General features: G+C 46.1%; 1 protein-coding gene and 1 long non-coding RNA gene across 5 annotated transcripts in view; one reads left to right on the forward strand and one right to left on the reverse strand.

Moving 5' to 3' along the window:
- Positions 1-13,855, forward strand: part of P4HA1 (prolyl 4-hydroxylase subunit alpha 1) — a 37,808-nt gene that overhangs the window by 18,520 nt on the left and 5,433 nt on the right. For 2 of the 4 annotated variants that reach the window (XM_053984098.1, XM_053984095.1), the window contains exons 6-11: positions 1,619-1,858; positions 2,674-2,864; positions 3,369-3,545; positions 7,730-7,800; positions 12,690-12,789; positions 13,683-13,736. In XM_053984098.1, coding sequence (XP_053840073.1) covers positions 1,619-1,858; positions 2,674-2,864; positions 3,369-3,545; positions 7,730-7,800; positions 12,690-12,789; positions 13,683-13,736 — 833 coding nt within the window. Of the gene's footprint in view, positions 1-1,618; positions 1,859-2,673; positions 2,865-3,368; positions 3,546-6,605; positions 6,677-7,729; positions 7,801-12,689; positions 12,790-13,682; positions 13,737-13,796; position 13,855 lie in introns of all 4 variants that reach the window. The other 2 variants (XM_053984096.1, XM_053984097.1) reach the window with 2 other exon arrangements.
- Positions 9,043-13,676, reverse strand: LOC128810929 (uncharacterized). Its single transcript, XR_008438178.1, has 3 exons — positions 13,518-13,676; positions 11,262-11,350; positions 9,043-9,413 (listed from the first exon to the last, which is right to left on the reverse strand). It is a non-coding gene; the product is annotated as an uncharacterized LOC128810929 (long non-coding RNA).

Genomic DNA, 13,855 nt, shown 5'->3' on the forward strand with positions numbered 1-13,855 from the left:
AGGGTTGAGCTGGCTAAAATTAACGAAAAAAAGTGGGGTTTTTTGGTTGAAATCTGCATCTTTCTTCTAGTTATGGTAAGATAATCTAGTGTTAATAGTTTCTAATAAAAATCAATAGCAATAAAATTTTGCCTGGGTGAGGTTTTTTCCCTTGTGTTGCACTGGCAGATGCCTGGTTTTATTGCACAACTTAATGCATTTTAGCAAGTTCCTTTGAGCTTAAACTTCAGGGATTGTGTAAACTGAAGAGCAAAAGATGGTGCATACACAGACTTGAGCCTGTGTGGCATTGCCTGAGCTGATCATTAACAGGCTGCTCTGTGCAGGAGAAGACACAATTTTTTTAAAATTTTTTTTTGGTCAGAAAACTTTCTCTGCCGAGTCTTCCTTCTTTCCTCTGTTCAAAAATAGTCCTGTGCCAGCTGGCAAAAAATCAGCTCTGTACAATCCATCTGTGTTTTTGCAAGTGCTCATTGTGGTCAGATGCCTAATAAAATTAAGGGTAATTTGCTTTATGTGTTATGATGTATAACCTTGCTTTTGGGTTTGGTTCAAGACCTGCTCAAGGACCTACAAATTCCTCCTGATGCAATGAGCAGCTCATGGCTGTTTTCTTCAGACAGCACAGAAATACAAGGGGAAGTTTTGCTGCTTTTGAAGCAATGAGATGTCCAGACTGTGTGCAACAAAGTGTAGTGGCAGAACCTGGAAGTTCTGGAGGATACAAAACAATAACTTGGACTCTGGAGTGCTCCAGAGGGGAACTTCCCATGTGGTCACTTGTTTGTGCTCCTTTTCTTCATTCCCAGGGAATTTCTTTTGGTCCAGAATCTCAGCCTCTGCCAAATTATTGTGTGCTTTGAGGGTTTGCAGATTCAGGCTCAGGAAGCTGCAGTTGCTGCCCATCACAGGAATGGACAGCAGAACAGCTGCACTCTCTGAGCACTGCAGAGCTGCTGTTGGAAACTCAGAATGGGTTAAGATGTAATCAGGGATGTAATTTTAACTGTAACACTGGCAGGTCCTGTTTCCCTTTTACAAGATTAAATCTGGTTTTTCATAGGGCCTGTATTTCCAGAGGCAAAAATAGGAATCTGTAATTTGCCTACTAGTGCTTTAATCTTTCAGAGGTCACTGAAAATATTTCTAAAAATGACTGACTTGAAAAAAATCCCAAGCAGCTGGGAATTCACTCCCTGATGTTTTCCTTTTCCTCCCCCACCAAGTTGTCACTAACAAGTCATGGTTCAGTAACATTTTGAAAGCAATGATGGGATGTCCTTGAAAACAGAGTTCTGAAACTTCAAATTTGGCTCATTTTTGCTCTTGCTGGAAGTGGTTGGGGTTTTGAAGAAGGAAAGTTTGTTGAATTGATTTTTCACTAGTGGTAGAGACATTTAGCTGTTCCCTGGTATTCTGGCAGTGGAAAGCTGCATCTGAGTGCTTGTGTGCCAAAGATTTACAGGCTTTAGAGACTTCCAACAAACAGCTACTGCAGAAGGGAGCTGTGGGAGAACAGAAGTAAAGCCCTGCTGTGAGGAATGAGAAATGACTCGAATGTTTCTCACAGGAGAGGTCTGGAACCCTGTGTAAACTCTGTTTTGCTCTAAATACCCAGGTGTGAAGCACAAATCCTTTCTAACAGCTGAAGACTGCTTTGAGCTGGGCAAGATTGCCTACACAGAGGCTGACTACTACCACACAGAGCTGTGGATGGAGCAAGCCCTGAAGCAGCTGGATGAGGGAGAAGTGTCCTCTGCAGACAAAGTCTACATCCTGGACTACCTGAGCTATGCTGTGTACCAGCAGGGGGACCTGGGCAAGGCCATGGCACTCACCAGGCGCCTCCTGGAACTGGGTGAGGGGCACAGGGGCACAGCTCTGCCTGGGTTTGTCCTGGGGAGTGCAGCCTTGCCTGGGATCTGACTCCTATATGCATTTGTGAAGTGTGTTTTTACATTTTAGATGGGTATTTGCTCCTTTGTACTGAAGGGTTTTCTTGGCTTCTGTCCCTTTACCTGTCTGAAATCTGGTTCTCTCCCTGCATTTTCCTTTCCTGGGTTGAGATTGCTTCCCATTAGGTAGAGCCAAAACCAAAATTAATGAAATTGAAATTAAATTGGTGACACTGAAATCTCTGCAGATGATTTAAATACAAATTCAGCATGCTGAAGATGAAACACTTGTAAAAACAAGGAATACAGAATACAGGACAGTGAGAAAACACATTTTCCTGTTTCATGAAAAATGAAAGCATTTATTCTTCTGTAAATACTCCACTGACTGTGTAACAGATGCTCTGAGAAGCTCAGAACTAACCCTAACATAGCAAAAGCTACTGAGAGCCACTTATTAAAGAATGAAGCTAATTTTGTGAGCTAAAAAGCTTTGTCACCAGAAATCCTAAATCCCACCAGGGTAGTTTCAGGCTTCCAGCCAGTTATGCTGTGCCAGCTCTCTCCCTGTCCCAGTCCCTTGTCTCTCCCTCTGTAGTGAGATGGGCTGGAGTGGTCAAACCCTTTTCCTCAATGCTGGGACCCCTGTGTGCAGTGAGGGTTGGAGAAGCAGTCGTGTGCATCTGTTTCCTTTTGCTTTCTGTGAATAACCACTTCTGGATGATTCCTCAGGGGCTGGAACCCTGCCAGTGATCCCTGTCTGCTTCTCTGTCCGTAGATCCTGAACATCAAAGAGCAAATGGGAACATGAAATACTTTGAATACATCATGGCTAAAGAAAAAGAAGCAAACAAGTCCAGCACGGATTCAGAAGAGCAGCAGGAGAAGGAAACTGAGGTTAAGAAAAAGGATTACCTGCCTGAGAGAAGGAAGTACGAAATGCTGTGCCGTGGGGAGGGGCTCAAAATGGTAAAGTGCAGTAGACTGTTCTCAAATGTTTGAAACCAAACAATGTCAAGAATTTGTGTGTGGTGTGCAAGCAGGAAAGCTGTTAGAGCAGCTGGATGAGTGTGCAGAGCTGAGGATCATGTGTTGGATTTCTTCCCCCTTTGGCCTGTTCAGTAGACAGAAAGTAACGCTGCCCCAGGCACTGCTGGCTGTCTTGGATGTGCTCCATCAGTGTAATTAATTGAATAAGGATGCTGGAAGTCCAGAGTTACAGACAGAATTAAAGAGGGGTGGTTTTCTTAGTGGTGAAATTATCTTAGTAGGGTTGTGTGAAGTAATGCTTGCTGAAGTATTGCACAGCAACATTAAAGCGCAGGCAGCACTGACTTCTCAAACTGAAATCATCTCTTTAACCTGTCACATAAGGAGGTGAAGTGTTTGTGTGTCCAGGACGTGTTCTGCCCTTGGAGATGCCAATGTCCTGTGGCAGTTCTCTGAGTGTCCCCTGCTGTGCCTCCCTCCCAGACTCCCCGCAGACAGAAGAGGCTCTTCTGCCGCTACTACGACGGCAACAGGAACCCCAGATACATCCTGGGCCCTGTCAAGCAGGAGGACGAGTGGGACAAGCCCCGGATCGTTCGCTTCCTGGACATTATCTCTGACGAAGAGATCGAGACCGTGAAGGAGCTGGCAAAGCCCAGGGTAAATGCCTCACCCTTCCTTGCCTCTGGAATCTGAAATCCCTCGTGTACTCGGTGTAAGTGTGAGTGGCTGTCTCCTCTGGAGCGCAGGGGTGTGTGCAGTGAGCTCACACTTTGCTTGCCTCACCTTGCAGCTCTTGGTGGCACCCCTTGAAGGAGGCTGGGAAAGCTGGGAATTCTCTGTGATGACTGGAGCCAGGTCACAGCAGTGCAGGATTGTCAGGCTCTCCCAGCAGACACAATTTCAGCTGGTTTGGATGAGGAGGAGAATGTTCTCCAACAGAGAACAAACATAAAGCAGCAAGGATGCACTGGAGTATTCCTGACTTGTTGCTTTTCTGCTTTTGTTTCTTTCCTTTTTAAGTCTGGAAGGGAAAGGCAGCCATTCCTCTGGCCCTGGAATGCCACCTTATTGTATAGACAAGAAAGAATGGTTATATTCTCCATTTTGGTATATGACCGACTTCTTGAGAAGGCTGACCTAGAACAGAGGCAGACAGAGTTAAAGAATAAAGTAGGGATTTATTAAAAGGATCTCCTCAATGGATCCACCTTGGGCAGCACAAGAGCCCAGCCAGGGCTGCACCCAAGATGAACCAAAATGGTCCCAAAGTGCACAACTGCTCACGGGGCCTCTCACTTTGATCAGTTCTGCTCCATTTGCACGTTGGAGTTAATTGTCCAATTCCAGCTTTAGATTATGAAGTCCCATCCTGCTTGCTTATCTCTCTTCAGCCCACGTTGTTTGTGCTCTTGGGCCTGAGATTTGGATCATTTGTCCTTGGTCCCCAGCTGGACAAGGAATTGTTTTGTCTCCCTGCTCTATGAAGAGAGCTCACCATCCCCTAATGTGAAGCCCAGACCCACACACTAAAGCAGCACAGAATCTGAAAAACATAAAAGCTGAGGCTATCAGTGTCTCCAGGCTTGGAAGCTGCCTGCAGATGAAAGAGCTTTAAGCGGTCAGGACATAGTTGGTGGGTTTTGCCTTCTTATTGACAATGGTGGCTCATCAACCCTGTTTGAGACACTGAATGCAAAGGTTCTTGTTTCTCAGTGAGGAATAATCCAGGGCAGCTACACTGTCTGAGAAAACAGCAAACTGCTGGAGTTGCCTTCTGTATCCAGTTGGTGCAGCTCTGCATTTACAAATGTACACTGAAGATGTACCTGGTTAAATTAATTTTTCTAAAATAAGACTTAAACTCACAGAAGTGTAATTTTTCTGCTTTTTTCCTTTGCTTTTGGCCTAAATGGCTTTTTGTCCAGAATGAGCTGAGCAGATGGAGACCAGGGGAATAAGAGCATTCAGTGCAGGAGAAGCTCTTGGCTGGGCTAAGAGCTGTGGTTGTACATGGGCACCTGGGCAGTGAGGCTGTCCTTGGCCTACCAGGGAGCCTGAAGGGGATCTTAAAGCTCTCTGAAGCTTGAGGGGTGGGACACTGGGAAGAATGTCTTCACTGAAGAGTTTGTCAGGCCTTGGCAGGGCCTGCCCAGGGAGGTGGCAGGGTCTCCATCCCTGGAGGTGCCCAAGGAATGGCTGGATGTGGCACTCAGTGCTCCGGGCTGGGTGGCAAGGTGGGCAGGGATCAGAGGCTGGAGATGATTATCTTGGAGGTCTTGTCCAACCTCAGTGATTCTGTTCTGAGATTTCTGAGGTAATGTTCTGAACTGTAAGCAGGAAGTGCAAGCTTTTCCCTCCAAGTACCTGTGAGGCATCTCCTCCTGCTGCCCTGGCAGGCAGCTTTGCGGCAGGGCTGAAAATCAGAGCCCCCATTGCTGGTCTGGAGGTGTTGGAGCTCGTTTGCTCCAGCGTGATGTGTTCCACGCCTCTGGAATGTGACCAGACCACTACTTTACAGAGTAGAAAACTGTAAATGTGTGACTGTAAGCTCTGAACTTGCTGAGGTCGCTGTTTCCCTGTCAAATGCTCAGCTCATGGCAAAGACTTGGAGACCTTTATGGCAGGAGCATCTGTATGCAGTTACTGTTCCCATATTCCCTGTGGCTGAGGCCTTGCACGGCTCAGCAGCAAAAGGATTTTGTTCTTGGAGACCTAAAGGTCATCTCCTGCTTCCTGCTGCTCGGGATGCTGCCATCCTCTGGGAGGAGAGTGCTGGCTGATCTGTGCCCAGCCTTCTGCCCTGCTGGCAGGATGAAGCCTCATTATTCAGCTCTGGAGTCTCACTGGAACTGTAGTTTGTGCCTTGTTTTTTTAATGTGTCTGCATGGGAGGAGAGGCAGCATACTGCAGCTCCCAGTATCTTTTCTTGTCAGTAGGTATGGAGAGGCCTTGTCTTGTTTAGTTGATTTTAACAGTGGAGAAATGCTTCTGATTGTTTGGGAGTTGACATGATATATTGTGCCTTTTGCAAAATTTGGGCTCTGCATCTCAGCCTTTCCAGTTATGAGTGATGGAGAGTGTCTGGTAGTACATGAACCAAGCTAAAGGGCACATGTGAGCTTCTGAGTTGGAATATTAACACAGATGGGAAGGCATGAAGTAAATGGAGCGCAGCAGAGGGAAAGGAAAGCCTTGAGCCAGGAGCTCCCACTCTGTAAATGTGACTATGGGTGAAGCAGACGTTTGTGGGAGCTCATTGCTGCTTTTGGTACAGGAAGGACCAAAAAGGAACGGTTTATTCACCTTTGGCTCATGGTGCTGCCTGGATTCAATTTACCTGTCAAACTCCTCGTGCAGGGGCAGGGCAGTGTAACAAAACACCACTTGTCCACATACCACACCACTGTGCTGCTCCCAGGGCATTTCACTACAAAAGAAACCCAAGCTGCTCTAGTTTGCTTTATTCAGACAACTATTCTTGCTACAGCCATGGAAACAGGACTTGTGGAAAACCTTAAAAAAGCCAAACGAGAAACCTTTCTTTTAGTAAAGCTGGAGCCTCCCCTCGTTCCCCGTGGCCCTGCACCCTCGGTGGCAGCCAGAGCAGGGCAGCGGTGCCGGGGCGGTGGTGTTGTCCCCTGGCCAGGCTTCTGAATGGTCGGATTGCTGGGATGCAGATTGTGCTTGTAATGCAACTTCTGATGGTTCGCTTCACAGCTGAGGCGAGCCACCATTTCAAACCCCATAACGGGAGCCTTGGAGACGGCACATTACAGAATTAGCAAAAGGTAAGAGAGCTCTATGCCAGAGGTTTTGGGCCTGTTATGAGTGTGTACGTCCTGCTCATTCTGAGGAAACAAGAGGTGGGCTGAAGGAGACAGCTTGCAGTCCACCTTGTGATTCCCTGCAGATCTGTAACAGGCTGTTGCTGCTGAGTTTCTCAGTCTTTTCCTTCAGCTGGAAGTTCTGGGGGCGTGTTTTGATTTGTTCTTTCCTTTTTGGTCGCCTTCTCAAGTCTGTTTTCTCAAGCAAGTCTCTGCAGTCAGTGTGAGAAATACAAGATACCACAAAACCTTCAGTAAAATTTGGTTTTTGTTTTTAATCTATACGTTCCTTTCCTCTTGCTCCTTCTCACAACCAAGAATTGTCCTCCCTTTCTTTGGAAAATGAAGCAGACCTCAGAGTGCCTTAATGGGTGTAAGAAATGCTTCAGGTCCTTGCTGTGCACACAGACACACATCTCCTTGTCCAGGATAATCCCACACTCCCAGCTGAGATCCTTTACCTCCTGCCTGACACAAACCTGGCAGAACACAGGCTCGCTTCCACCAGGCTCCTGGTTCTTTTCAGCTTGTCCATTAAGTACTACAAGAGCTGAATTTAGCCAGTGCTTTCCAAAATTGGCTGGATCTGAAAGAAACCACCTGCCCCTGCTTGCCCTCCCTTGGTTTTAGCCATGGTAATTAAAGATTGGCTGCACAGGCCATCAGCACTGAGCCAAAATTGTGGGAGGAGTTAAAGCTTCTGGGTGAGGAGGAATTGTCTGGGAAACTCAGCATCCTAAATTATTTGTAGAAAGTCTTGATTTTAAACCAAAAAAAAAAAAAAAAAAAAAAGGAAAAATAATAAAGGGAGGAAAAAAGTGAAAGGACAATCTAACCAAATTATTCCAACCAATTTGTTGTGATTTGGACATGGCAGCTGCAGCTTGTGTTGCCCTTCCAACCATTGCTAATATGCGAGCATCGCATCCGGACCAATCGGAACCCTTTCAAACACCTGGGGCTTGGCCAAAAAGCAGCCTGCAAGGTGGGTAAGCCTTGTCCTTTCTCTTTTTGTAGCTGAGCCGTGCTACTGTTCATGACCCTGAGACTGGGAAACTGACCACAGCACATTACAGAGTCTCTAAGAGGTAAGGGGAAGGGATTCCTTGTCTGAGGAAGTGTGTCCTGGGGCTGTGCTGCTTCAGTGCAAGGATTCTGTGTAACTTTCCTTATTCTTCAGCCTTTCTTTCAAAGAGAGTGGCCTAAGCTAGCTGAGCTGTCATCTAACAAAGCACGGGGTCTGCTGAAGTAGGGATTGGGTGTCAGTGGTGGCATTCCAAGGTGGAAGTGCCCCCTCTGGCTGAGCATGGCTTGTGTGCTGTGACTAACGTACTAAACGTGGGCTCTGCTGGCACTGGTGCAATGGGGCACCTCCCTGGCTCACCTCTGCTCCAGTGCCCACCCTTGCTCAGAGCTGGGAGCTGCTGTGATTCCTGGGAGCACTGCCCATTAAAGGTAGGGGATGATTTTGAGGGATTTCCATGTTGGAATGGTGGAAGGTAGTTGCTGCTTGAATAGAAACTCAGTGTTCTTTCAGCTGCTTTGAATTTGGAATTGCCTGGAGCTGAAGGGCTTTTATTTAGCTGTGAATTTCTTCAGAAAGGTCACTGGAGCCAAGGTCCTTAAGGCCACTCCAGTGGCAAGTTTAAAGCATTTTTTTTAATGCCTCACACCTTTGCAGCACATGGGTCTGTGTGCTCATTGGCACACAGGTAGTGGAAATCCTCTGGAGATTGTCTGGGAAGTTCTTGCATGTTCGTTCCTTAAAACTGCCCCCACAAAGGGACTTTAGAACATTCATCTCCCTGTTGGACATGTGTTTTATTTAATTTTTATTTCTTGTTTTTAATGTTCAAGTCTGTTCATGTCTTACCTGTCTTGGTTATTTGTCACTGTGTATTTGGAAGGTTTAATTTATTCACTTGTGGGGTCTGTCCTCTGTGCCAGACAGCTCTGGAGTATTTACTGAGGAAACTCCTTCATCCTTTTGAACATCCCCTCATGTCAAACTTGATGTGCTAATGATGGCAATTGGAGAAGGTGACCAGATTACTGATGGAAATTGAGATGCATAATTGGTCCCTATTTAAATAAATGAGGGTTAGTGAAAGAACTTCTTATTTTGAGTTGTGATTTTTCATTAGTAGGAAGTGTTGTTCCCTGAGGTAGTGCAGATGCCACAGTCAGAAAAAATAGTACAAAGCACCACCCAACATTAAAGGCCTCTTAAGAAAAACCAGGATAGAGCCTGGGGAATGGGACCCTTAAATTCTTAATGAGGTTTGGTGCTCAAAAATGTGGGGCTTCCTTCCAATGTGCCCAAGGAACTCTCAGAATTAAATCAGATTTTACTGAGCTAAGTTTTAAAATTCAGTATCTCACTGGAATCAAAATTGTAGAGACACATCCAAGAAGTTGGGGAAGGCCATTTTTTAAGGGTAGGAATAGCCTTGAGATGTGCAGCAGGGCTGCCCTTCTCCTGCTTCCCCTTGCCTTTGCTTTCCTCCATGTGCAGATTTGCACGATGGGTATGGACTTCGCAAGAGAACTTGACACCTAAATCTGGAGTAGGAGGCAGAAGCCACCCCCAGGAGCCTGATTTGGAGGGCCTGTGCTGTTCCTGCTGCTCTCCTGCAATCCCAGAAACATCTTTCCCTTGGAGCTGCTTGAGTCGGTTCAGATTCCAGATGAATCATTGCTCCTGAAAACCAAAAAATGCTCACTTCATTTTTTTAATACATGACTGCTTTCCCCCTCCAAACATTCCTTCCCAGCACATGCCTTCCTAAATTACAGCATTCCTGTCTCTGAGAGAGCTACTGTTCCCTTGGTGGGACGTGGCAGCTCTGTGAAGGGAGGCACCTTGCCAGTGTGTGCAGCACCAGGATAAACCCACCCACTCACACACTGCTTTTACAGATAAAAACTCCCTTTTCCCCCTTCTCTCTCCTCCCAGCAGGCAGACAGAGCTTGCAACATGTAATGTTAAAAGTTTCCACTTCAGAAATACGAGGCTGGGCTTTTACTCACTCCCTGTTGTGTCTCTGCTGGTACTTTTCTGCACCCCAAGTGTGGCTTAGAAGGCTTTTAAACACAAATGCCAGCATTTTGTGGCCAGTGACTTACAGAAGTAGTGTTGAGATGTAATGTCTTCTCCTAGACTGACCAGTGCAGCTGAGGAGATGAGATCTGGGGGGGGGGGATGTGCTCTTGTGTGTTCAGTAGCTCCACAGAATTGTCTATTTTTTTCCTTAATGTACTATTTAGTCTTTACATTATTTCTGTGTAGAAGTATTGTGCCATTAAAAAATCTCCGAGGTGCCTCATGCAGAATTGTAAGAGGGAGGAATATGGGACATTTTGTGGCTGCCCCATCCCTGGCAGTGTCCAAGGCCAGGCTGGAGAAGGCTTGGAGCACCCTGGGATAGGGGAAGGTGTCCCTGCCCATGGCAGGGGGTGCAATGGGATAAGCTTTAAGGTCCCTTCCAACCAAGCCATGTCCTGATTCCATGAGTCACTATGATTATTCCTGACTGTTTGTAATGGATATAGAAGTTGTTAAAAGCCCCCCTCCCCCCCTGCCCCAGCGTGAATTCAGCACGCTAATGGAAGCATTAAATTTTTATAACAGTTCAGGGATGGCTTTTTACAAAGCCAAATGGGTCAGCAAAGCACCAAACTTGTGTGGTCAGGGAACTGGGGGGGTTGTGTGGTGGTTATTAAGGAAATACCAAATCCTTCTGTAACTAAATCAGTGGTATCTTGAACTGCCCTTCCTGTGGCTTCCCAGGAATTGTCCCTTTTTTGTTAGGGCCCATCACAGACTCAGAGGTGGCAGCTGGTCAAAAACAGGACAGAATGCAATGAACCTGGAAGTATGTAAATATGAAAAGAAAACAAACTGCTGAGCATGTTTAAGGCTGTTAATGCTGCATCTCCTGCACCACTGGTCAGGGGTGTCTTTCTCTTTTTTTGATAGACAAGGGCAGCAAAAAAAGTCTGTTTGTGTGAAGAAATTGTTTTGAATGAGGCAGAGACTTTTACCAGCAAGGGACCAAGCTGGGACAGCAGCAGAGGAGGGAATGTGGGACAGCTGGAATATTCTGTGGCCAGGCAAAGCCATGGCTGCAGCTTGCATGACACCTCCAGGGTTAAATACCCCTGTAACTGCAGCACTCCAGGCCTCCCTGTGGTTTTGCTCAGCACCCAGCAGACAGGCTGGCACTTGGAATATGGTTTAAATTCCCTGTTCCTCCACCTTTCATAGGCTTTCTTTGTATGTGGAGGCAGTTAATTTGATTTTTAAAATACATACAGTACTCCCCTTCCTGAAAGGCTGCAGTATTCTCCCTGGTGAAGCATTCATTGCCACTTTAAATAACCAACAGAGCAAGAATGCTTGGGTTTTCCTTTCTTTGGGTTTCTTTGGGATTTTTTCCTGTATTAACAGACTGGACAGAGGCAGAGGGAGCCTACACTGAACCTGCTGGGTGTGTTGGGGCTTTTCTTGTGCCTTAAATGTAAGGTTAGGGCTGCTTGTGAGCATTACCTGGTCACCATGGCTGTGTAGCATGGCTGCTCTTGGGGATTTTTGTTTGGTGAATGCTTCATATCCATGTCTTAGCATTCTTCTGCCACCTGAAATCAAAGCAGGTTGTGTTGTAACACCTCTTTGTACTAACAAGTGCTCAGCAATGGATGGGTCTGGGGATGTGTGCATGTCTGTCATGAGAAATCTGATTTCTTTTATCTCATAGTTCATTTGTCATTTAAAAAAATGCCTGTAGAGATTCTGTAACCTGTGTCAGTGCCTTGTGTCATGTGTCATGCTACTGTTCCTCCCAGGCAAAGTATTGTGTTTTTTTTTTTTTCTTTGTTTTGTTTGTTTGGTTTTTTTTTAATGCAATTAAAATGAAAAACTTAATTTAGTATAGATGTGAAGGTTGATTTGAGTAAAAATACATGGATGCTGCAGATCATAGTTTCCAGCTGGGCTCTGGGCACAGGGATTTCTGTCCAGCAGGAAGCACTGCTGAGCCCAAAAGCTGAGTCAGCTGCTAGGAAAAAAAGGTGGAAATAGCTATCTCCATTTTCCTGCCCCAAAAAAAAAAGGAGGAAAACAAGCCCCAAATCATCGATATTATCACATCAATATTAGTGCAGTGGGCTGCCAGGGTAAAATGAAGTTGCAGTGGATGGCATGAGATGAGTAAAGCAGCAACAGAAACAGGCATCAGGTGAGCAGATGTGGAAAAACTCTAATACACAGTAGGAGGCAAACATTCTGAAAGATGCCTTTGGAACTGAGGCTGACCTTCCACATTAAAAAAAAAGGGGGGGGTTTGGGTTCCCCCCCCCATTAAAAACCATTGTGTGCCTGAAGCATATGCTAAATACCAGCTTTATAATAGGCTGTTTCTGATAGCAATTGTCCAATTTAATGCATTATTTGATTGTTTTCCGAATGATTTTTAGTAGCACTGCAGGGGTAAGTGATGAGGAAGGGCAGCTCCCAGAGAGCTGGCCTGGAAATGTGTGACACTGGGGGAGCAGAGTTTCAGCTGCACAGTCAAACACAGCGATTCACCTGCTCCTGTCCCAAACCTTGCTTCAAAATGCATCACCCCAGGGGCTGGATGAGCTGTTGGGAGTGGGATATGAGCAAAACTGTGTGTGCCTGGATTAAAAAAACAGCTCAAAGCACTGTTTGTAACACTTCCCTCAGCCCTCAGTGTGGGAATTCAGGCCCTTGGTTACAGAGCTCCCTTAAACCCCTGCTGGATTGGTCTTTTTAGGAAATGCATTCATTAAATTCAGGGGTTTGTAACACCTGGAAATACTTCTGGTCATGCCACCAAATCCTTGAGAAGTCCTAAAACTCAACCTCCCATTCCAAGTATTGCATTCCACAGCTGCAAGTGTTGCTGCTGTGCTGCCTGTTGCTGTCAGGTGTCACTAACTGTCCCCCCCCCCCCAGCGCGTGGCTGTCGGGGTACGAGAGCCCAGTGGTGTCCCGCATCAACACCAGGATCCAGGACCTGACAGGGCTGGATGTCTCCACAGCAGAGGAGCTGCAGGTAAGTGGCACCATGGCCTTGGTGCTGGATGCCAGTCACCATTTCAGCACCTCTTGTGCTTGCTCAGGTGAAGCGGCCACAAAAATCTCATTTATTTACAGAGCGGGAGAAAAAGGTGTCTTTGCAGAGCAGCTGTTCAGTGTGAACTGGCTTTTTGGGGCTGGAAGGAAACAGTGATAACTGAAATTCTGGATGTGTAATTCCTTTTTATTTAGACAAATAAACTGAGTTTCATGGCCACAGGGTCAAATCTTACTGCTGTTGGAGGCAGTTAAAAGTTTAACTCAGGGAAGGCCACCAGTGTGTCTGGTGTCTCTGGGAAACACTGGCTGTATGTGTAACCTGAGTAAACTGTAATTTAAAAGTGCTTTTGTTTGTTTGAGGCCTTTAAATGAGCAGCTGCCTCCCTGACTGTGAGCAGAGCATGAGTACCTAGAAAGCAGGACATCCACAAAGTACTTCTGAAACCTGCTGTGCTCCTTGCCACTATGTCAAGGTTTCTGGTGATAACATGGCCCAAGGATTTGGTGGAAAATTGATGTTATTTTTTTATAACCAATTGGCAAGAGGGACAGGGAACCCTCTTTATTGACACAGTCAAATTCAGGTCAAAAAGTGGTATCAATTTGATGATGTTAAGGAACCATGACACTGTTTTGGAGAGAGGCTGAAAAGTTTTCTGTAGAAGAAAAATGCTTTTCTGCTCTGGGAAGCACCAGATTCCTTACCTGGAGCATCCTGCAGTGCCAGTCTTGGATGTGCTCCTGCTGCTGACAGAGGCTTGACATTTCCTGGGGCTTGGTGTTTAAACTTCATCTCTGCAAAGGCTGTAGCTGACAGTCAAACTCTTGCCTGGGTAAAGACTGATTCTTGTGCTTCTCCTTCCACTGTAGGTAGCCAACTACGGTGTAGGAGGCCAGTATGAGCCTCATTTTGATTTTGGAAGGGTAAGTCCTGTTTTGTCTTCACTCTTTCTTCTTCACAAGCGCTGTGTTTCTCTTTTTCAGGTGGCAAATTATGGAGTGGGAGGACAGTATGAGCCCCACTTTGACTTTGCACGGGCAAG

The sequence above is a fragment of the Vidua macroura genome, chromosome 8 (genome assembly GCF_024509145.1).
Source record: "Vidua macroura isolate BioBank_ID:100142 chromosome 8, ASM2450914v1, whole genome shotgun sequence".
Taxonomy (NCBI): Eukaryota; Metazoa; Chordata; class Aves; order Passeriformes; family Viduidae; genus Vidua; species Vidua macroura.